The sequence below is a fragment of the Trachypithecus francoisi genome, unplaced genomic scaffold, assembly GCF_009764315.1.
Source record: "Trachypithecus francoisi isolate TF-2019V2 unplaced genomic scaffold, Tfra_2.0 Lachesis_group3, whole genome shotgun sequence".
In the NCBI taxonomy this organism is placed as follows: Eukaryota; Metazoa; Chordata; class Mammalia; order Primates; family Cercopithecidae; genus Trachypithecus; species Trachypithecus francoisi.
In genome coordinates this window covers 41190017-41215043 of record NW_022681468.1, presented here as the reverse complement: position 1 = coordinate 41215043, position 25027 = coordinate 41190017, and the positions used below count along the sequence as shown (strand labels likewise).

The 25027-nt window shown below is 42.1% G+C and overlaps 1 protein-coding gene across 9 annotated transcripts in view; it reads left to right on the top strand.

Moving 5' to 3' along the window:
- Nucleotides 1-25027, top strand: part of SYNE2 (spectrin repeat containing nuclear envelope protein 2) — a 389209-nt gene that overhangs the window by 83483 nt on the left and 280699 nt on the right. For all 9 annotated transcript variants that reach the window (XM_033187766.1, XM_033187774.1, XM_033187773.1 and 6 more), the window contains 5 exons: nucleotides 11580-11641; nucleotides 12659-12754; nucleotides 12849-12926; nucleotides 13015-13107; nucleotides 21098-21279. In XM_033187766.1, coding sequence (XP_033043657.1) covers nucleotides 11580-11641; nucleotides 12659-12754; nucleotides 12849-12926; nucleotides 13015-13107; nucleotides 21098-21279 — 511 coding nt within the window. The remainder of the gene's footprint in view (nucleotides 1-11579; nucleotides 11642-12658; nucleotides 12755-12848; nucleotides 12927-13014; nucleotides 13108-21097; nucleotides 21280-25027) is intronic.

Sequence of the window (25027 nt, the reverse complement as noted above, 5' to 3'; positions counted from 1 at the left end):
TACTCGGGAGGCTGAGGCAGGAGAATTGCATGAATATGGGAGGCGGAGGATGCAGTGAGCTGAGATCGCGCCGTTGCACTCCAGCCAGGGCGACAAGAGTGAAACCGTCTCAAAAAAAAAAAAAAAAAAAAAAAAAATTTTCTCTCTGGAGATACTTGACTGAAGGCATCAGGATGAGTCAGCCATATGAAATGCAAGTAGAAAATGTATTCCAGAATTCCAGGTTAAGGAAACAGCAATTATAAAGTCAAACATGTCATGAAATGAAGTTTTTAGAGGTAGGCAGGAGCCAGATTACATGAAGCTATGGGCCATGATTATGGTTTGGATTTTAAAATACAATGAGATGGGGCCAGACACGGTGACTCATGCCTATAATCCTAGTGCTTTGAGAGGCTAAGGCGGGAAGATTGCTTGAGGCCAGGAGTTCGAGACCAGCCTGGATGACGTAAGTAGACCCCCGTCTCTATAAAAAATGAAAAAAGTTAGCCGGTCGTGGTGGCATTTGCCTATGGTCCAGCTACTCGGGAGGCTGAAGTGGGAGGATCACTTGAGCCTAGGAGGTCGAGGCTGCAGTGAGCTGTGGTTGCACCACTGCATTCCAGCCTGGGCCATACAGTGAGACCCTGTCTCAAAAAAAAAAAAAAAAAAAAAAAAACCAATGAGAAGATTGTACAACTTTGTGAATTATACACTTTAAAAAGTGAATTTTATGGTGTGTGAGTTATATTTCAATAAAACAGTTGTTAATTAAAAAATCTCTAAAGTGTAGTTTGGAGGCCTTCTGGGTTTGTGAACATGTTCATGTGCTGGGACCCTTCCAGACCTTGCCCTCTGTACACCTTCATCTGGCTGCTTATCACTATCTTTTATCATTATCTTAAAGATGGAGTCCTGCTCTATTGCCTAGGCTGGAGTGCAGTGGTGCAATCACAGCTCACTACGAACCTTTGCCTCCCAAATTCAAGCAATTCTCCTTCCTCAGCCTCCCAAGTAGCTGGAATTATAGGTGCCCCCCCACCATGCCTGGCTAACTTTTTGTATTTTTAGTAGAGGCAGGGTTTCACCATGTTGACCAGGCTGGTTTCGAACTCCTGACCTCGGGTGATCCGCCCACCTCGGCCTCCCAAAGTGCTGGAATTACAGGCGTGAGCCACTGCACCATATAATAAACGAGCAAATGTAAGTGTTTCCTTGAGTTCCGTGAGAGCCATTATAGCAAATTACTGAACCTGTGGAGGGGATTGGGAAACCCCTGATTTATAGCCAAGTCAGACGGAAATGTGGGTAACCTGGAAATCAACTACCTGTGATTGGCATCTGAAGTAGGGGAGAGTCTTGTGGTACTGAGCCCTTAACATGTGGGGTCTGCACTAACTCCAGGCAGTCATTATCATCATTGAATAGAGAATACCCACTTGGTGTCTGGAGAGCTGGAGAATTGCTTAGTGTTAGGGAAAAATTCACACATTTGGTATCGTAAGTGAAATATTAAGAGCTGTAATACAGAAAAAGTGCTTTTCTTCCATAATGCCCTTTTGTTCAAGACGTTTTATTAGTAGAATAAACAAATTGTCTAGGGGTTATTAAAATAAAGATTGGCCAGGCGCAGTGTCTCACGCCTGTAATCCCAGCACTGTGGGAGACCGAGGCAGGCGGATCGTGAGGTCAGGAGTTTGAGACCAGCCTGGCCAATGTGGTGAAAACCCGTCTGTACTAAAAGTACAAAAATTAGCCGGGCGTGGTGGCAGGTGCCTGTAATCCCAGCTACTCAGGAGGCTGAGGCAGGAGAATCACTTGAACCTGGGAGGCGGAGGTTGCAGTGAGCCAAAATCATGCCATTGCACTCTAGCCTGGGCTACAGAGCAAGACTCTGTCTCAAAAAAAAAAAAAAACAAAAAAAAACAAAAAAAAAACGAAAAGGATTAAGAGAAGACGTAGGCCTAGTATAACTGTTGCCAATAAGTTCTTTTCCTCCATCAGTCAGTTTTATCCTTAATACTTTTAGTATTTCCTAAGTCTTTCAATCAGCAAATATTTATTGGGGATTTTTTTTTTCTACATTACACTGCTGAGGGGAAGCAAAAACACAAAAGCACAAAGGTTTAATTTCAAGTTCTTAGGCTGAGTAGGAGGGAAACCTGTAAGTTATATACCAGAAATTCAAGTTACAGTCTTCAACTCCTGCTGCACTCCACTGATCCTCCCACTTCAGTTACCAGAGTAGCTGGGACTATAGGCATTTACCACCATGCCTGGCTCTAAGATTAGCTTTTAATTTCTTTCTTTCTTTTTTTTTTTTTTTGAGACGGAGTCTCGCTGTGTCACCCAGGCTGGAGTGCAGTGGCCGGATCTCAGCTCACTGCAAGCTCCGCCTCCCGGGTTTACGCCATTCTCCTGCCTCAGCCTCCTGAGTAGCTGGGACTACAGGCGCCCGCCACCACGCCCGGCTAGTTTTTTGTATTTTTTAGTAGAGACGGGGTTTCACTGTGTTAGCCAGGATGGTCTCGATCTCCTGACCTCGTGATCCACCCGTCTCAGCCTCCCAAAGTGCTGGGATTACAGGCTTGAGCCACCGCGCCCGGCCTAGCTTTTAATTTCTATTTTATATCCCTATGTACTGTTTGAAAAATTTTTATAAGCATTACAGATTTCTTTGTAATAATAATAAGCAGAAAAGATTCAACAAATATTGTCATAGGCCAGAGCCAGAATAGATTATTTCTATTCATTTTAAGAAAGGGGACTTTGGGGCCAGGCACTCCTGTAATCCCAGCACTTGGGAGGCCAAGGCAGGTGGAGCACCTCACCTGAGGTCAGGAGTTCAAGACTAGTCTGACCAACATGGTGAAATCCCGTCTCTACTAAAAATACAAAAATTAGCCAGGTGTGGTGACAAGCACCTATAATCCCAGCTAGTTGGGAGTCTGAGGCAGGAGAATCACTTAAACCTGGGAGGCGGAGGTTGCAGTGAGCCGAGATTGTGCCATTGCGCTACAACCTGGGCGACAAGAGCGAAACTCTGTCTCAAAGAAAAAACAAAACAAAAAAGCAAGGGGACTTTTGGCTGTATGCAGTGGCTCATGCCTGTAATTCTGAACACTTTGGGAGTCCCAAGTGGGTGGATCACTTGAGCCCAGGCATTCGACACCAGTCTGGGCAATATGGCAAAACCCCGTTTCCATAAAAAAAATACAAAAATCAGGTGTAGTGGCACACACCTGTAGTCCCAGCTACTGGGGAGGCTGAGATGGGAGGATCACTTGAGCCGTGGAGTTCCAGGCTGCAGTGGACTGTGATTGCTCCACTGCACACTCCAGCCTTGGTGACAGAGTTGAGACCCTATCTCAAAATAAAAAAAGGGGTGTGAAACTTTTAAACTGCATATGTCCGATTATAATAAATGTTGATCAAGTGCCCACATGTGCTGGGTGCTGGCATTTCTATGAACGCAGAGAGATGGGGAAGAGTGGCCATTCCAGGCAGTATGTAGCGTGGTGATGCAGAAAAGGGTGAAACATCGTTGGGGAATTGTAGATATCCTCATTTGGCCAGAGAAATAGGATATGGGTACAGAAGTCATGGAGCCAAGTTACCAATGACCTGGAATGTTAGGCTAAGAATTGATCATTTTTTTCAGTAAGGAATTAGGAAATGATCAAATAATTTTAATAAGGAGAGTGAAAGATCAAAGTAATGAATCTAGGGCCACATGCAGTAAATCTTTATTAATAATCCAATCATAGGAGGAGAAGAAAATAAATTCTTTGATAGGAAGAGGTCACAAGGCGTCCTCATAGAGTAGCGAACACTCTTGGAGATGCCACATTTTAATCCTGCATCGCTCTGTGTTGAAGTGAAAATGAAAGCTGGTGATTCTTAGCCTCAGGTAACTGCTTTTGAACTCTTACTGCCAGGGAGGACTCCTGGAGTCAACATTTTAGACCAACTTTTGGGAAATGACCTTGCTGAGACTTAGTAGCCATGGTAGTTTCATAATGAGCTTTAAAATGAAAATCCACACCCTTTAATTAGCTTAATTCAATTGGCTTTCAGTTCAGTTCCCTTCTGGCTAAGGATATGAGTTGCCCGCTCACAAAAGCAGACTGAATCAGAACAAACTCAGGGATTAAATGTATTTTTATGGTAATGACACCTAGAGAAAAATCTTTGCCTTCTGTGCCTCATTTCTCAAATTCAGGCAAATATTTTTCAAGGATGATAAGCAAGAATACTCATGTGGGCCTGAATAAAATTCACTGACCACATTTTCCTGCATCATGTATATATATTTGCCTGGAAAATCAAGATAATTTCTCATTCTCTATTCTCTGAGCATTTTCACAGAAATTCATCATTGTAGTAGATTGTATTATTCTCTTTATTTCTTTGCTTTTTCTATCCCTAACATCTGCTGATTGAAAGGTCCTATTCTCTACATGCCATTCTAAGAAGAGTTTTATTAAGTCGCTATAAGCACGTGGCTCTCAATTATTTTTTCCCCGATGGGTCAGCCTTTGAAAAGAACAAAAGTTTCCTTATCCTGCCGTAGGGTGAGCTATTTGGCACTGGTTCCCATTGAATACTGCCATTCAGGGATAAAGCAGTATGAAAATGTGAGAAAAGTGTGTCAGGGGATAAATGGAATGGTGCATACGAAACCATTTAATTGAGCTACTACAAAGGTGTTTAATTGCACCTGGGACGTCTTTGTTTGCCATTAAGCAAAGGGTCTTTATTGCATTTAGAGGGTTTTGATTTCCAGGATGAAGAGGCATTCTCTAAGTTCGGACAATGAGTTAAAAGCCATGCAGATTCCTTTCCAAATCTTTTTTTCTGAAGATTTCATTTGTGCACTGTCTCATTTGCTAACTGGAGAATACCTGTGGGGATTTGTTCTGGCTGCCCCTCTTAGTGTTTTTTCCCTTGTTTTATTAGAGTTTGATCAGATTAGGACAGAGGTAACTTACTTCAACTTTTCCTTACAAAAGTTTTGATTATTTTAAATTCAAGTTTATGTCTCTGAGGAGCATCAAGGGCATGTTCCTCAGTTTGCTGTCCGATTAGGTGCTCCATTTGAACAATCCAGTTAGAGCCCTGATTTTGCTGCCACTTTTCTCAGCTAGGAAAGTTCATAGTCCCAGGTTGCCTAGTATAAGACCCCTTTTGTCTAGTATCATGTGCAAATGAAATGACCCCCATCTTGTTTGGAAATAGCTCAAAATGGCTGAGGTTTCTAGGTGGGCATGGATTGGTAAGACTCTGTAGGCACACAATGGTCTTTTTGCACTCAGTTTCACGCTGCATTTCACTTCTTCTGAGGTTGTTGAATTGTGCTCCTCCTTCCTGCCATAACTCCCCTCAAATCAGTGCATACTCTCTCTCCTGGACCTGATAATATTGCTGATTAGTTTCTTTTTTACCCCTTATCATCTACATGGGGAAAAATCTCTCTTGGTCCCTTAAAAATAAGGAAGAGAGTCATCTTTGTTTTTGTTGTTTGTTTTCATTTTGAATGTCTGCTCTATTGCTAGGAATGGATAGGGCCCTCTCTGCTTTTACATGTGAGCTTGATTAGTGTACAGCATGTGAATATAACTTGATCCTGGAATCACAAAAACGTATTCTGTAGTGTTTTTCTATTAAGATACAAAATTAGCCTTTGATGCTTTTTTCTTGGTAGGTGGCAATACATGTTTAAAAGTTATTCTTTTATCTTCTGATACTAGGGGACAAAACAATGAAAACATTTCTCAGAGATTCTAGGAGATTTGGTATAGTTTTGAATTGTAGGACAAAATTGTGGTGCTCTGGAATTATTTCGTTGAGAGAAATTTATATAAAACAGGAATGACTCTCAAAAGCCTGAATTATCCAGTTGGCTTATCAGAACTCAATTTAGTTCAGTTAGCAATATTGAACACCCTATAAAGTGTAGATCAGTAGGCTATAACTAATTTAAATTGGTAATACATAAAAAATGGAATGGACTAAAAAGGAAAAAAATTCCTGTGAGGTTTGGTGCATCTTGAATCTCTAATCAGTCGCAGTATTTACTGGGCAGTTGTAAACACCACAAAATTCCATTTATACTGCTAGGCCGTCTTCTAATTCTTCAACCAGAGCTCTTGTCTACTTCAAAATTTTTCTAGAACTTAAATTAGATGTCATACTTTTACATATATTGCAGGCCAAATACCAACAATTTCAATTCACTATGACTATGTAGATTAATAAGGGAGACTAAAAAGTCCAAGGAAAACAATGTAGTGGAAGGTAGAACAGACAACTTTAAGAGAAAGGACTGTGAACTCGTAAAGGTATATTTGCTTCAATATAGTAAAATATAACAACCACAATAATAATTAAAAACATTATTATTAGGTTAGGTGTGGTGCCTCACACTTGTAATTCCAGCACTTCGGGAGACCAACATGGGAAGATCACTTGAGTCCAGGAGTTCAAGACCAGCCTGGGCAACATAGTCAGACGTCATCTCTACTAAATCTAAAAAAGAAGACAAAACATTTATTATTATTACTGTTATTATTGAGATGGAGTCTCGCTCTGTTGCCCAGGCACAATCTCGGTTCACTGCAATCTCTCCCTCCCAGGTTCAAGCGATTCTCCTGCCTTAGCCTCCTGAGTAGCTGGGATTGCAGGTGCCTGTCACCATGCCCAGCTAATTTTTGTAGTTTTAGTAGAAATGGGGTTTCACTATGTTGGCCACACTGGTTTCGAAATCCTGACCTCGTGATCCGCCCGCCTCAGCCTCCTAAAGTGCTGGGATTACAGGCGTGAGCCCCCACGCCCGGCCCAAAACATTATTACTATTTCAGAAAATATTTATTTAAGGCCTACTCTGGGCCAAGCTTTTCTAGGCACTTGGGACCTATCACAGACGAAGCATCTTTGCCTGTGTTGTGGTGCTTAAATTCTGTTGAGAGGTGAGTGAGACATTAACAATAAACTTCCTGTATGAATAATTTACCTGGAATATTAAAAGAGATAACTACTGTAGGAAAAAAGAATAGAGCAGGACAGGAGGGATCGGGACTTGGGGGTGTTATAGTTTTAGATCGGACAGTCAGGGTAGACCTCTTAGATGAGGTGTTGTCTGTGCCAGGATTTGAAGGAGGTGAGGGAATTCGCCTGTGGTTAACTGTAGAAAGAACATTTCCAGAAGAAAGAACAGCTGGTGCCAAAGCCTAAGGTGGGAATGGGTCTGGGGAGTTTGAGGAAAACAGGAGGCCAGAGTGGTTGGAGCAAAATTAGCAAGTGGGAAGCAGGGAAGGGCAGATAGTGCTGGGGCTTGTAGCCATTATGAGGAGTGAAGAGAGGAGCCCTTGCAGGGTTTTGAGCAAAGGAGTTTCCTGATCTGAGTGAACATTTTAGCAACATCACTCTGCCTGCTCTGCTGAGCATAATATTTTGGGGCAAAGCTGGAAGGAAGATCTGTTAGGAATCTGTCGCAGTAACCCAGGTGGAGGTGATGATGACTTGGGCCAGGGTGGTGGTGATGGAGGTGGTGGGAAGTGGTCATATCCTGAATATATTGTGAGGGTGGACCTAACAGGATATCCGGAGGCATTAGATATGAAACGTGAAAGAAAGGACGGAGCAACCTTGATGAAGGAGGAAAATCAGGAGTCTGGGTCCTGGAAGCAGGAGAGGAGAGTGATCATCTGTATCAGATGCTGCTGATGGGTCCAGCAGGATGAAGGTTGAGAACAAACCATTGGTTTTAGCGAGAGTGGGTCATCGAGGACCTTGATTCAAGTGACCATGTTGAGAAAGCTGTTTCAGTTGAATGGCAGGGACTGGATTGGTATGGATTCAGTTGAGAGTGAGGGAGGAGAAGACCTGGAGACAGTAAACACAAACTATTTGAGGAATTTTGCCACAAAAGAGCAGACAAATGAAGCGATGGCTGGTGGGATCTGGCGTCAAGAGAGGTTTGTTTTTGGATGGGAGAATTAACAGTATGGCTGTATACTCATGGGAATTGTCTAAGAGAGTAGGGGAAGAGGATACAGAGAGGCAGGAACAGCATGTTCTTGTGTTGGAGCACAGGGATGGGATATAGTGGACAAGTGAAAGGATCGGCTTTAGATCTGAGCAAAGCTAGTTCATCTGTGCTGACAGGTTGGAGGCAGAGCACTTTTGCAGGCTGTTAGATGAGGGGGTGGGAAGCAAGGTCTCAGCTGAGTTTAGTGATGTGGGGGAGGTATTGGACGTTTGTGGAAGAAGAAAAGGGGTGAAGTTGCCATCTGGGGAGGGGGAGAGGGCCATACAGTGTGATTGCTGGGCAGCGTTTTGGGTCCACTGGGGGTGCTGGTGAGATCAGTGAGCACTGTTCAGTGGGTTTCTCCAGCCACATTCAGCAACCTGTTTGTAGGATGAAGTGCACAGAGTAGTCATGAAGTGTCAAAGCGAATAGAACAAAATAGGTGAAATGCAAGAAGTGTTGGTAATAATTGATCATGGAACTTAAAATGGATAAGAATGAAACGTAGGGCATCCTGGGGTTGAGGGACACTGAAAAACTGGCAGAGTCAATGGCTTGAAGTTGTCGATGAACTGAAAGGATTGTTGGAGTTGGGGCACTAGAACGAGTGAACTGATCGGAGATGCATGAACTTGAGATCATGGAGGAGTTGTTAGTAGTAATAACAAAATCTGGAGTATGACCATGACAGCAAAGTGGTTGACACAGGGCAGAAGACAAGTGTATTGGAGAGGAGGAATTCGAGAAGCTGAGGGGCCAGGACATTGGAAAGTTCATTGCTGTGTATATTGAAATTGCCAAGAATAAGGCCAGGTATGATGGCTCATGCCTGTAATCCCAGCACTTTGGGAGGTGAGTTGGGAGGATTGCTTGAGCCTAGGAGTTTGAGAACAGCCTGGGTAACATGGTGACACCCATCTCTACAAAAAATTTAAAAAATTAGCTGGACATGGCAGTACACGCCTGTAGTCCCAGCTACTTGGGACCCTGGGAGGGCAAGGCTGCAGTGAGCCATGATCACGCCCCTGCACTCCATCTTGATCAGCAGAGTGAGACCCTGTCTAAAAATAAGTAAATAAGAAAGTACTACGAGTTAGACAGGAGTTCTATTGGACAGAGTGACAGTGGAGAAGGAGCAGAGAGGATGAGAAATGATAGAGGCAGGTAACAATTGTGATAGCAAGGATAGTCTGATGACATGAGACTCAAAGCTAGGGGATTTCAGGGACAAAGAGGGTAGAGGATGAACTGGAGGTGGCCACGAGGAGCGAGGAAACAGTGGTACGAGGGCTGCAAGAGAAAGCAAAGCCGCCACTTGAGAGGGCTGCAGGGGAAGCGGTATTCTCAAAGGAGGGCCAGGTTTCCATGAGAGTAGGAAGGCAAAGCCTCAACACCAGAGAGGGTATTGGGCACGGAGGGGATTTTGCTGATGGCGCACCACAGATTTCATCATCATTGGAAGCATTTTAGAACTTAAGGAGAGGTGGGAGATAAGAAAAGTTGGGGGGATATGCAGAGTCTTTTGGGAATTAGAGAGAAATAAATGAGAGGGACCTGAGAGTCTAGAGTGCATGTGCGTGTGTGTGCATGTGTGCATGTATATACATGTGTGCTTATGTGTGTGTTTGCATGCATGCATGTGAGTGTGTGCATGTGTGCATGCATTGGCTGATATAAGCAGGGATAAAGGGTATAGTGAGATGAGGCCCGGTGAACTTGAGGTTGATGGTGGCAAGGCCGTAAGCATTGGGCACAGGATGCAACGGGTGTCTGGGCCTATGCTTATCCCTCCCCATCCAGGTGAGGAGGCCTGGGGAGATGGAAGCTCAGTTCATGAGTACAGGGCTAACCTCGGTGTCAAGAATGTCTGCTGAAAATCGGGGTAGAGGGCTAGAGGAGGTATGGTGTCAGTGTGGGGCCACTCCTGCTCAGAGGGGCAAGAAGGGCTGTACTCTGAGGGTTCAGGTCTTCCCCTTGACTCCTACCTGGGTTTTTTTTTTTTCTTTTTTCTCTTTGAGACGAAGTCACGCGTCGTTACCCAGGCTGGAGTGCAGTGGCACGATCTCAGCTCACTGCAACCTCTGCCTCCTGGGTTCAAATGATTCTTCTGTCTCAGCCTCCTGAGTAGCTGGGCCTACTCGGGCATGTGCCACCACGCCCGGCTAATTTTTGCTTTTTTTTTTTTTTTTTTGAGATGGAGTCTCGCTCTGTGGCCCAGGCTGGGGTGCAGTGGCCGGATCTCAGCTCACTGCAAGCTCCGTCTCCCGGGTTGACGCCATTCTCCTGACTCAGCCTCCCGAGTAGCTGGGACTACAGGTGCTCACCACCTCGCCCGGCTAGTTTTTTGTATTTTTTAGTAGAGACGGGGTTTCACCGTGTTAGCCAGATGGTCTTGATCTCCTGACCTCGTGATCCGCCCGTCTCGGCCTCCCAAAGTGCTGGGATTACAGGCTTGAGCCACCGCGCCCGGCCAGTTTTTGCATTTTTATTAGAGATGGGGTTTCCCCATGTTGCTCAGACTGGTCTCGAGCTCTTGACCTCAGGTGATCCACCGGCCTTGGCCTCCCAAAGTGCTGAGATTACAGGCGTGAACCACCATGTCCAACCCCTACGTGTTTAGTAAGAGTAATAGCCAGCACTTCTTATGTGCCAGAGTCTATGCTAATCACTTTAAGTGAATCATTAGATTCTCATAACAATCTCTAGAGACAAATGCCTATTACTTTTTTATTAAACAAGGACACGGCTCAAGGTCATACAGCTACTCCATAACAGAAACAGGATTTGAACTCAGTTCTCTCTGACTAATTACAGCTCATTTACAGTTAATTCAGTGGCAATATATTCTCCGTGATAAGTGTTAAGACTAGACCGTAATGATTTTATGTGCCATTTAAAACATCTTATATTCTGGGGTCATCTTTACTGCGTGGTTTTGGCTTAAACTTAAAGTCTTTGTGGGTTAGGGGCTCCTGTTGCTGTTCACAGTTCTTTGTACAGTACTGTCAAGGTGGTATAGGGTCTCAGTTGTTTTTTCTTTTTCTTTTTTAAATGAGACAGAGTCTTACTCTGTTGACCAGGCTGCAGTGCAGGGGCATGATCGCGACTTATGCAGCCTTGACTTCCCAGGCTCAAACCATCTTCCCCCCTCACAGGTTCATGCCACCACGCCTAGCTAATTTTTGTATTTTTTGTAAAGATGAGATTTCTCTATGTTGCCCAGGCTGGTCTCGAACTCCTGAGCTCAAACAATCTGCTTACCTCAGCCTCCCAAGTGCTGGGATTACAGGTGTGAACCACAGCACCGTGGTCCTAATTCTTTAGTCAGTAAAAAATATTAAAAACCATTGTCTCGTCAACAAACCCATGGTTTTTAAAAAAATATCCTATCAACATGCTTTTTAAAACACTACTTGGACAAACATCTACAATTTAGACTAAATCCTGGAAAATGTGTAAGCTTGTGAAACACAGGCACATATCCAGTGTGACAGACCTCTGAAGCTCTGATATGTTCAGGAGGTTTCTGAGGCTTCTGGTTTTATAACTGCTGTTGTTCCTTCTTTGGTAGCTGAACAGGAAGACACCCAGAAGAAGGCCTTCACGTGCTGGATAAACTCACAGTTGGCCAGGGTAAGCAAACAAAGACCAAATTAGGTTATAAATCTGTTTGTTACTCCCCATACTCCTTCTATTTTGTCCCCAAGGAGGCCATTAAAAAATGGTACTGGTGATGACAGGGACAAGGTTGTGGAATGTCTTTTCTTGAAAGAAGATGTTTTAAAAGGTATGTTGATCTTGTTTTGATTTATTTGTTACTCTTTCTCACACAGACAAAAAAGTACTTTTGTTGAGGATATGGGACAGTGCTATAAAATATTTAATCACATCTCTTCAAGTGAAATAATAGTAATACTGATTTGCATATAATGAATGTTATATATTAGAAACTGTCCTGAAGTCTTTAAAAGTAATGATTGTGACAACTCCTGACAAATGATTTCACGACATCCCTATGAGATAGATAGTAATATACCTGTTTAAAGGTCAAGGAAACTTCAGTGCAGAGAAGGGATGTGACCTGCATGTGGTCACATAGCTTAGAAGTGATAGTGCTGGGATATGAACCCAGACAATCTGGACTCGGCAGCCTTGATCATAATCACGGTGCCATCCTACCACACTGATGCTGAGTGTCTAGAGTAACCTAGATATATGATGAATGAGCCTCTTCTCACAGACCACGCACACTGTTTTCTCTCTGTCCATTTCAACACGATGCTTGTAATTCTAAGAAAGGGTAAATATATAAGCAGGTTACTCCAGAAATGTAATCTACTCTCCAGATGAGTCACTAGTGACTGATTCTAAACGTCTTTAATGCCGCTTGTGTGCACAGGTTTTAAGCTCTCAGTGAAAGCTCCGTGCAGAAAGGGTGTTGTGTTACTGGAAATTTGCCATAAGATAATTTAAATTTGCTACTTTTCTTATGTTTTGATATGAATCTTTGCATGTTCTTTCTCATTCTCTTAATTAAGAAGAAAGTCATTACTGAATTTTAGTTTTTCACAAAGCACATTTATGAGATCCTTAAAGGTATGGTTTTTGGACCACAGTTTGAATGATTATTTTTCTTGTGACCTTCTGCAGCACACTTCTCCCTCAGTTATATCCGACCTATTTACAGACATTAAAAAGGGGCATGTCCTCCTGGATCTGCTAGAAGTACTTTCTGGGCAACAGTTGGTAAGATTTTTAAATGACACTGAGAGACTTTCTGTTGATTTAAAAAATATATATTTCATTTTTTGTGAGTAATATATTTGCTTGAATTTCACAGCCTCGGGATAAAGGATCTAATACATTCCAGTGTAGAATCAATATAGAACATGCTTTGACATTCCTAAGAAACCGATCAGTAAGTGTAAATTTTACTTAAAAATTTACAGGCGAGATTAATGCTCTGGAATATTTCCTCCTTTTAACCTGCATTTCTTGTTTTCCAGATTAAGCTAATAAATATTCATGTTACTGATATCATTGATGGAAACCCATCCATTATCCTTGGCCTAATTTGGACAATTATCCTGCACTTTCATGTAAGTAGTTTGATGAGATAAAAATTATTTCTACCCTACCACAGTATAAAATAAATGTAATACAATAAGTGTCAGTTGACTAAATTCAGTCCTGAGCATCTCCTATAAATAGGAGCTCTAGAAATCTTGAACAGGTAGAAAATAATAGCAGACCTTTTGCCATTTCTGTTACTGGTTTTTTTTTCCTGGAGACAGAGTCTCGCTCTGTCAACCAGGCTGGAGTGCAGTGGCGCAGTCTCAGCTCACTGTAACCTCTGCTTCCTGAATTCAAGTGATTCTCCTGTCTCAGCCTCCTGAGTAGCTGGGACTTCAGGCGCATGCCACTGTGTCCAGCTAATTTTCATATTTTTTTTTCTTTTTTTTTTTTTTTGAGGTGGAGTTTTGTTCTTGTTGCCCAGGCTGGAGTGCAGTGGTGCGATGTTGGCTCACTGCAACCTCCACCTCCCGGGTTCAAGTGATTATTCTGCCTCAGCCTCCTGAGTAGCTGCAATTGCAGACATGCACCACCACGTCCAGCTAATTTTGTATTTTTAGTAGAGACGAGGTTTCTCCATGTCGGTCTGGCTGGTCTCGAACTCCTGACCTCAGGTGATCCACCCACCTCTGCCTCCCAAAGTGCTGAGATTACAGGTGTGAGCCACTGTGCCCGGTCTAATTTTTGTATATTTTGTAAGGACGGGGTTTCACCATGTTGGCCAGGTATGGTCTCAAATTCCTGACCTCAGGTGATCTGCCTGCCTTGGCCTCCCAAAGTGCTGGGATTACAGGCATGAGCCACGTGCCTGCCCTGTTGCTGTTTTTCAATTGAAAGTTGAATGCTGAATTATCATGATATCCTGCATTATTCATAATATCAGCACCAGTCTGAACAGAACCTGCCATGGTAAATGTTTGCTTCTTATTGTTTGTTTACTATGGCGAGGAGAGAGTAGAAAGCTTCTGGAGTAAATGCTTGAAATCTAGCCACTGAATTTTTTAAAGCCTCCCCATTTTGGGGGACCCCTGTCCTATTTGACTACGAATAATCCCACAACATCCAGTTCTATCCCAAGACTGAGTTGTAGATTCATTTCGTTTCACAGATAGTTTTGACACTTACTATATGCTAGCTCTTATGCGAGGACATCAAGATTTTGTGATAGGTATAGTTCTGACTTTATAAAACATCTGATTGATAAATATGTTTTTTCAGGCCTGGAATTCTGACATAGCGCAGGGTGTCTGCACTACCTAAAAAGTTGCATTTTCTGTATTTCCATAATTATTTTAAAAATAACTTGGGAACAATACTTATTTTAGAAAAACTAGAAAATAGCATAACTAACATATAAAATTTAAAACATGCAGAGACAGACTATATATTATTTCTGGATACATGCATTTGTAATTACAGTGGAATAATATGCATGAGGATGATGAAAACTAAATTTAAGCTTGTGTGTTTTTTTTCTGGGAAAGGATAAAATGGGATTGGAGAGAGAAAGAGGCTTAAATTGTATCTGTGTTTTATTTCTTTTTTTTTTAATGATTTATTTTATTTTATTTTTTTGAGATGGAGTCTTGCTCTGTCACCCAGGCTGGAGTGCAGTAGCGTGATCTCAGCTCACTGCAACCTCCGCCTCCTGGGTTCAAGAGATTCTCCTGCCTCAGCCTCCTGAGTAGCTGGGATTACAGGTGTGCGCCACCATGCCCAGCTAATTTTTGTATTTTTAGTAGAGACAGGGTTTCTCCATGTTGCTCAGGCTGGTCTTGAACTCCTGACCTTGTGATCCGCCTGCCACGGGCTCCCAAAGTGCTGGGATTATAGGCGTGAGCCACCACGCCCGGCCTGTGTTTTATTTCTTTAAGAAAATCTAAACCAAATATGGTAAAATGTTAAAATTTGATAGTTCATGGTCATGTATTATTTTTTCCTATAGTTTTCTGGTATTTGAAGTATAATTAAAAATTTTAATACAGATAGTAAAATTATAATCTACCACTCACTATAGCTGCTATAAATAATTTAGTGTATAGTCTTTACGATATATACAGCAAGAATTAATGTATCTTCATATGTATATATTTTAACAAAATGGGGTCATGTTATCCATACTGTTTTCATTCAGCATGCTCTGTTGAACGGCTTTCTGAATATATATATATATATGTGTATATGTGTGTGTGTGTATATGTATATGGAGGCATGATGTTTGTTGTAAAGTACAGTGTTTCACTAATGGATAGTCAGAAAGCTCATGATCATTTGTAATTATAGGTAATTTCAGATAAGAATGCCCTTAAGATGAAACCTTTGCTATATAATCTTAATTATTTCCATGGGCCAAATTCTTAGAAGTGGCATTGTGCCATAGCTTTTTTTTTTTTTTTTTTGAGACAGAGTGTCACTCTGTTGCCCAGACTGGAGTGCAGTGGCGGGATCTTGACTCACTGCAACCTCCACCTCCTGGGTGCAATTGATTCTTCTGCCTCAGCCTCCCAAGTAGCTGGGACTACAGGCGTGCGCCACCACAACTGGCTAATTTTTGTATTTTTAGGAGATGGGGTTTCACCATATTGGCCAGGCTGGTCTTGAACTCCTGACCTCGTGATCTGCCCCCCCCTTGGCCTCTCAAAGTGCTGGGATTACAGGCGTGAGCCACCATGCTGAACTTAAAGCTTTTATTTTTATTTTATTTTATTTTATTTTATTGATTGATTGATTGATTGATTGATTGAGACTGCTCTATTGCCGAGGCTGGAGTGCAGTGGCGCGATTTTGGCTCACTGCAATCTCCACCTCCTGGGTTCAAGCGATTCTCATGCCTCAGCCCCCTGAGTAGCTGGGATTACAGGTGCCAACCACCATGCCTGGCTAATTTTTGTAATTTTAGTAGAGACGGGATTTCACCATGTTGGCCAGGCTGGTCTTGAACTCCTGACCTGAAATGATTCACCTGCCTCAGCCTCCCAAAGTACTGGGATTATAGACGTGAGCCACCACACTTGGCCTTTTTTTTTTTTTAATTAAAAAATTTTAAGTAAACTTTTGTCAATGTATATGTAACACACACAGATAAAAATGAACAGGACTTAAGTATAGAGTTTGATGAATATTTATAAATGAAACACACCCATATAATCACCCTGCCAGATAAAAATATAGAACTTTGCCAGCATCCCTAAGTGCCCCAGGTCCTTCTCCCAGTCACTGCCCTCCTTTCCTAAAGGTAAGCACCACTTTGAGCCCTATGGATAAGTGTAGAGTCTTTAACACCATACAAATGGAATTATAAATGTCTTCTCTTATGTACACTATGTACTCTTTTGTGTTTGACTTATTTCATTTTATATCATGTCTGTAAGATTTACCTTATCGTAGCAAGTATCAGTAAGTCTTTCTTGTTCATTGTTGTGCATGAATATACAATTGTGTGAATATACCATAACATATTTACCATTGTATTGTTGGTGCACATTTCTTTTGCTGCCAGTTTTTTTGTTTGTTTTTGGTTTTGTTCTCTTTTGTTTTTTGAGATGGAGTCTCACTCTGTCACCCTGGCTGTAGTGCAGTGGGGCACGATCTTGGCTCACTGCAACTTCTGCCTCCTGGGTTCAAGCGATTCTCTGGCCTCAGCCGCCTGAGTAGCTGGAATTATAGGTGTGTGCCACCATGCCCAGCTAATTCTGTATTTTTACTAGAGATGGGGTTTCACAGTGTTGGCCAGGCTGGTCTCGAACTCCTGACCTCGGGTGATTAGCCCACCTCGGCCTCCCACAGTGTTGGGATTACAGGCATGAGCCACCACACGTGACCTGTTGCCAGTTTTTAGCTACTATGAATAAAGCTGTTCAGAACATTCTTGTATATACCTTGTATAAATCCTCATTTCCATCCTGTATCTACCTAGGAACGGAGCTGATGGTGTCAGAGCATATGATCTTTAGCTTTAGTATATACTGCCAAACAGTTAATCAAAGTAGTTCTTCCAGTTTATACTCACCAGAATTTCTTGCTACAATCTCTGCTGCTAATACTTGGCATTTAAAATTTATTATTTAAGCCTTGATGTTATGTGTAATGATTTATAGATGTTTTAAAATACATTCTAGGCTAGATGCGGTGGCTCATGTCTATAATGCCAGCACTTTGATAGGCTGAGGCAGGAGCATTGCTTGAGCCCAGAAGCTTCCTACTCTCTCCTCTGCCATAGTAAACAATACCAGCCTGGGCAACATAAGGAAACCCCATCTCTACAAAAATAAAAATAATTAGCTGGGAATGGTGGTACCTGTCTGTGGTCCCAGCTTCTCTGGAGACTGAAGTGGGAGAAGCACTTGAGTCTAGGAAGTTGAGACTGCAGTGAGCCATGATTGTGCTACTGCACTCTAGCCTGGGCAACAGAGCAAGACCCTGTCTCCCAAAAACATACACATGTATACCGGAGATGTAGATATAGATGAATACACATATACACATATACTGAAGATCATATATACATATGGAGATCACATATACATATATATGTTATAATATATATGAATATATTATATAAAATATGTAAATGTATATATTATATAATACATAATATATGTATTATATTTTATATAATATAAAAACATATATATGTATATGTGATCTCCAGTATATACATTATATATATTCTACAAAGAACTTTTGTCCAGTATATATAATATATATACTGTAATATATCTTTTGTCCAGTATATATTATATACTGTAATATATAATATTGTAATAATATTTTATAATATACATACTATAATATAACATATATTACAGTATAATATAATATATAGTGGACAAAAGTCTTCTGTAGAATATATGTAAATTGCAAATAATTCTGACTCTGTGGCTTTTTCAATGTTTTAATGAAGAAGCATTCATAATTTTAATATAGTTTGAATTTATCAACTTCTTTTGTGGCTTATACTTTTATATTCCTTTTTTTTTTTTTTTTTTTGAGACGGAGTCCTGCTCTGTTGCCCAGGCTGGAGTGCAGTGGCACAATCTTGGCTCACTGCACCATCCACCTCCTGGGTTCAAGTGATTCTCCTGCCTCAGCCTCCTGAGTATCTGGGACTACAGGTGTACACAACAAGGCGTAGCCAATTTTTGTGTTTTTAGTAGAGATGGGGTTTCACCATGTTGGTCAGGCTGGTCTTGAACTCCTGAACTCAGGTGGTCCACCTGCCTTGGCCTCCCAAAGTGCTGGGAGTACAGGTGTGAACCACCATGCCTGGCCTGTTATATTCTTTAAAGACCTCTTTTTACTATGAAGGTATTCTTTTACATTATTTTCTAGAACAATTTTGTCCAATAGGATTTTCTGCAATGATGGAACTGTTCCATAGCTATATTGTACAAAACAGTGACTACTAGCAACCTCTGCCTCCTGGGTTCAAGCCACTTGTGGCTATTGAATACTTGAGATGTGGCTAGTGTGGCAGAGGAAATGAATTATTCAATTAATTTGAATTTAAATCTCACATGTGCCTAGTGACTGTCATACTGGACAGCCCAGTTCTGAAAATATAATTGTTTTAAATTCTATATTTAGCTCTACAATCTTTCAAGAATGAATTGATTTTGTATGCTGTGTTGAAACAATCGAAATTTACTTTTTTCCATATGGCTATCCAGTTGACCCAACAGTTTATTGAAAAGCTCACCATGTTCCTACTGTGCTGTAGTGTCACCTTCACATGTGAAGTCGACATGAAGTCGCCCTATATGTGAGGCTCTATTTTCAAATGACCTCTTTTCTTTCATCACTTCTCTTTGCACCAGTACTATACTTTGTAATTTTGGTAACTATATAGTAAGTCTTGATATCTGATAGTGTAAGTTGTCCAACTTGTTCTTTAAGAAAATCTTCAGGCCGGGCGCGGTGGCTCAAGGCTGTAATCCCAGCACTTTGGGAGGCCGAGACGGGCGGATCACGAGGTCAGGAGATCGAGACCATCCTGGCTAACACGGTGAAACCCCGTCTCTACTAAAAAATGCAAAAAAACTAGTCGGGCGAGGTCCTGTAGTCCCAGCTACTCAGGAGGCTGAGGCAGGAGAATGGCGTAAACCCGGGAGGCAGAGCTAGCAGTGAGCTGAGATCTGGCCACTGCACTCCAGCCTGGGCGACAGAGCGAGACTCCGTCTCAAAAAAAAAAAAAGAAAATCTTCATTATTCTTTGCTTTTTGCATTTTTATATACATTTTATAAATAACTTGTCAGTTTTCACGCGTGTGTGTGCGTGGACACACACACATTCTCACACACACACACACACTCCTGCTGGGATTTTTATTAGGATTACATGCATGTATAAAACGTTTCAGAAAAAAATTGACATTTAAAAAATACTGCATCTTTCAATCTGTGAGTATAACGTTTTAATTATTCTGTTTAAAATATTTTCTAATTTTCATTTCTATTTCTCATTTGACCCATGGGCCATATAAAAATATATTGCTTAGGCCGCGTGTGGTGGCTCACGCCCATAATCCCAGCACTTTGGGAGGCTGAGGCAGGCGGATCACGAAGTCAGGAGTTCGAGACCAACCTGACCGACATGGTGAAACCCTGTCTCTACCAAAAATAAAAAAATTAGCCGGGCGTGGTGATATGCACCTGTAATCCCAGCTACTCAGGAGGCTGAGGCAGGAGAATCACTTGAACCTGGGAGGCAGAGGTTGCAGTGAGCCGAGATTGCACCACTGCACTCCAGCCTGGGCGACAGAGCGAGACTCCATCTCAAAAAAAAAAAAAAATATATATATATATATATATATTTATCTTAATTTCTGAATATTTGGAGATTTTATCTGTTATATCTTTGCTGCTGACTAGAATTTCAGTGTGGTCAGAGAACATACTCTGAATGATTTCAGTCTTTCAAAATTGCTGCAGCTTGATTTATGGTGCAGCATGGTCAGTTTCAATAAATGTTCTGTACGCTTGTGAAAGCAATGTTGGTGTAGTGCTTACCGGATCAATGCTAATCAGATCAAGTTTGTTAATTGTGTTGTTGACATCGCCCTCCAAAAAAATTGAGCCAATTTGTACATTTACTAACAATATAAGAATATCTAGTTTCTCATACTTTGACCATCGCTGGATATTGCCTTTACATTTATTTTGCCTGTATAATATAGTAAAAGCTATCCTTTTGCTGCATATATTTAAATTTCTTAAATTACTAATGCAATTGTTTTTTGTAGATTTTTTTTTTTTTTTTTTTTTGAGACGGAGTCTCGCTCTGCCGCCCAGGCTGGAGTACGGTGGCCAGATCTCAGCTCACTGCAAGCTCCGCCTCCCGGCTTTACGCCATTCTCCTGCCTCAGCCTCCCGAGTAGCTGGGACTACAGGCACCCGCCACCTCGCCCGGCTAGTTTTTTGTATTTTTTAGTAGAGACGGGGTTTCACCGGGTTAGCCAGGATGGTCTCGATCTCCTGACCTCGTGATCCGCCCGTCTTGGCCTCCCAAAGTGCTGGGATTACAGGCTTGAGCCACCGCACCCGGCCGTTTTTCGTAGATTTAATGGCAGTTTTATTTGTTTCCTCTGGACTTGTCTATCTATGTGTTTGACTGTCTTTTTTTTGATGTGTACATTTGTCCTTAATGGATGCATTTCACTTGATCCAGTCTCTCAAGGTACTCTAGAGTAGGAGCTCAATTTGGTTCAGTTAAATTCGTTTGACAGGCGTTAAGCTACAGTGAAGTGCTCCATAAGTACTTCAGGGGGATGCATCGATGAGGGACATCCCTCAGTGTGGGGCAGCATGCCTGGGTGAGTGTAAGGAATGACCCAAGTCATACCTTAGGAAGCAAAAGTGCAGCCCCCATGGCAGATGCTGTTATTCAAGGATTTGCCCAGTATTCATTTCACCAGGAGTAAACTAGGACTGTCATAGGATGCTTTTTAGGTCTTATTTTGGCCCAATGCTGGTAACTGATGCTTTTATAAACATTAAGTCTTACTTTGCCTTCCTTAGATTGAGAAGCTTGCCCAGACTCTTTCTTGCAGTTACAATCAGCCTTCCCTGGATGATGTGAGTGTGGTTGATTCTTCTCCTACCTCAAGTCCTCCAGCTAAGAAATGCTCCAAAGTACAAGCAAGATGGCAGATGTCTGCCAAAAAGGCCCTTCTTTTGTGGGCTCAGGAACAATGCGCCACGTAAGTAGTTTGCTATGATCCTAAGAGACACACAGGGCAACTGTATCAACCAATACCACCTCACCACCCAAACACCTCCCTCACTTAAAATGAAAATTCTCACTATCCCTCTTCCTCTCAGTGCTTCTTCCATATGTGGAAGCCCAAGAGCTCAGCCACGTTTGGTTTCAAAGGCTGGAAGGTAGTATCACCTGGGTAACTAACTCATTCCCACCTGCTGTGTTTAGGGGGCATATTATTACATGGAAATAAAGTGGTATTTAAGTGCCAGGCACGATGGCTCACTCCTATAATCCCAGCAGTTTGGGAGGCTGAGGCGGGCAGATCATTTGAGGTCAGGAGTTCGAGATCAGCCTGGCTAACATGGTGAAACCCCGTCTCTATGAAAAATTAGCCTGGTATGGTGGCACGTGCCTGTAATCCCAGCTACTTGGGAGGCTGAGGCAGGAGAATTGCTTGAACCTGGGAGGTGGAGGTTGTGGTGAGCCGAAATCACGCCATTTCACTGCAGCCTGGGCAACAAGAGCGAAACTCTGTTTCTCTCTCTCACACACACACACACACACACACACACACACACACAAAACTTATCTCTTGAAGATGTATGTGAGTATATTAAGAGACCTCAGAGTTTAGGAACATAGCTCAATTAGGAAGCACAGAGACCAGACAGTATACGTTTTGAGATAGAGTCTCACTTTGTCACCCAGGCTGGACTGCAGTGGTGCGATGATGGCTCACTACAGCCTTGACCTCCCAGGCTCAATTGATCCTTCCACTTTAGCCTCTTGAGTAGCTGGGACTGCAGGTACACACCACCATGTCTGGCTAATTTTTGTATCTTTTGTAGAGATGGGGTTTTGCCATGTTGCCCTGGCTGGTTTCAAACTCCTGAGCACAAGCAATTCACCTGCCTCCATCTCTGAAAGTGCTGGGATTACAGGTGTGAGCTACCACACCAGGCTGGAGTATGCATTTTTAAAAAGTGGGGATAATGAAGGAAAGTTAGTGCTCATATCTCGTTTTTCTTTTAAAGAAAGAAAAGTGTTTTCTGCTCTTGGGAGACAATTTACTTTTCCATTTTAACCAATGTCTGAGCTGGAGTTTAGGAAAAATAAAGACTGTAGATGCAGGAGATCTCTCTACTAGAACTGTAGAGTTCACAGGGCATTTCTTGTCACATCATAGCATTGTTAGGTAAATAGGGTCATAAATATGTTGCTAAGCCCTTCAAATGCAGGACTTCAGAGTAAGTCCTTCCTGTTGAAAGGCCAAGATAGAGCTGAATTTCTGCCTTCAGCCTTACTTTTCTTTTTTTTGATAGGGAGTTTCGCTCTTGTTGCCCAGGCTGGAGTGCAGTGGCAGGATCTCAGCTCACTGCAACCTCCACCTCCTGAGTTCAAGCAATTCTCCTGCCTCAGCCTCCTGAGTAGCTGGCATTACAGGTGTGCACCACCATGCCCAGCTGATTTTGTATTTTTAGTAGAGATGAGGTTTCATCAGGTTGGCCCAGGCTGGTTTCAAACTCCTGACCTCAGGTGATCTGCCCACCTCAGCCTCCCAAAGTGCTGGGATTACAGGGGTGAACCACTGTTCCCGGCCCAGCCTTACTTTTCTTTAGTTGTCATTCATTCTCTATATTTTATGACAGCCATAAACGTACATAACCTTATATAGAGGTTTAAAGTATATTAAATGAACTCTTTCTTGAATCTCCTAGAGATAATTGTACTCCAGTTTTCTTTTTTTTTTTTTTTTGAGACGGAGTCTCACTCTGTCACCCAGGCTGGAGTGTAGTGGCCGGATCCTGGCTCACTGCAAGCTCCGCCTCCCAGGTTCACGCCATTCTCCTGCCTCAGCCTCCCGAGTAGCTGGGACTACAGGCGCCCGCCACCTCACCCGGCTAGTTTTTTGTATTTTTTAGTAGAGATGGGGTTTCACCATGTTAGCCAGGATGGTCTCGATCTCCTGACCTTGTGATCCACCCATCTCGGCCTCCCAAAGTGCTGGGATTACAGACTTGAGCCACCGCGCCTGGCCTGTACTCCAGTTTTCTAAATTTTAAAAATCCCAAACAGCATTTGTGAAAAGCATTATTGTGTCTACTCAGATTTATTTCATTTATGCATAAATAACCTTAAAGTCCTTTCAGAGCCCCAAATATTTTACCACAGTTTATCTTTTCTTCACGTCTCCCCATCTTTCTTAGTTTTCAGCTATAGAGCTTATGCTAAGCTTATTAAAATGTAGCACCTCTTCTTAAGTAATTCATCATGGGTTTATCCTAGTTTTGGCCATCATTGGTGGTATTATATAACTTTTATTTCAATATCCTGTGTTTTATTATTTCAATATTTGTGTTTTATTTCAATAAGACTCTTTTGTAAGTAATATGTTGTATTTTCTCATTTGTGAAACAGATGAATCAGGCCCCATTCTCCACATCTAAATGAGTGTAGGTTCTGCCAACCAGGAGCCTAATTCCACCCTCTCTAAGGTCTGGCAGCAGCATCTTTATGGTATTGGCTTTGACTCATCAGTGCAGAGCTGACCTACACCGTATTGGGTACAGTGCCTGCCAGTCAGTGCAGTGCTGGTTCAGTACTCAAGGTGTTGAGGTCTGGCCCTGCCCTCAGCTGCAGCCGCCATCCCTTTAGTTATTATTAGGTTGGTGCAAAAGTGATTGCGGTTTTTGCCATTACTTTTAATTACTTAAAAGTAATTGCATTACTTTTGCCATAGCATTACAATTTGCTATTACTTTTAATGGTAAAAACTGCAATTACTTTTGCACCCACCTAATAGTTTAGCTTAGTCTTGCATGTTCTAAAGTCAGAGTACCTGGATTTGAAGTGCTGGTGCCCTGTACTTTCTAACTGGTGACTTTGAACACCTAATCTCTTTGTGTTCCAATTTCTTCAGTCATAAAATGTGAACAACAGTAATATATCATAGGTTGTTATATGCATGATAAGAATTAATTTTTTTAAAGCATTTAGAACAGTTTCTGGGTAGAGTAGATACCACAGACATATTTGTTAGACAACACAAAAATCACTGACTGCTATGTAGTTTATTACAGTCATAGTTTTAAACTTTTTTCCCCTAAGTAAACAGGAAAACCCAGGTCATCTGGAGCAGACCTGTTTCCTGAGTAGCTTTTATCATTTGATTCATACCTTAAAATAGTCTATTGAATTTCTTCCTGCTTTTTATGGGATATGAAAGGACACGATAGTTGTTCTAGAATATATCCCAAATGTTGCAGGCAACTATACCCTTTTGCAAAACTTTCACTGATCCCTTATGAAGCACGGAATAGTGATGGAGTGATTTTTTAAAAAATATGTGTCTTAAGCCCTGATTATATGCCAGGCATTGTTTGGGGAATGAGTCTACAGTGGTGAACAAGAAAGGCAAAGCCCTTGCTCTCAAAGGCTTGCATCCTGATGGGGAAAGCAGGAATCATCATGAAGAAATACGATAATTACAGTTGGCAAGCAGATTATGAAGGACTTTTGATATGGTCAAGAAGGTTGAGGGCAGGGAGAGTGTCTCCTTTAGTGCAGGTGGTAAGACAGGGCTTTGCTGCAGAGAGACTTTGAACTGACTCCTCAAGTGGAGGCTTTATGAAGATGTATGAGAAGGAACATCCAAGGACAGTGACTAGGAGGGTGGCTTTGAGAAACAGGAAGGAGGCTGGTGACTGTAACTCTGTAAGAGAGGGGAGATACAAAGATGAGAAAAG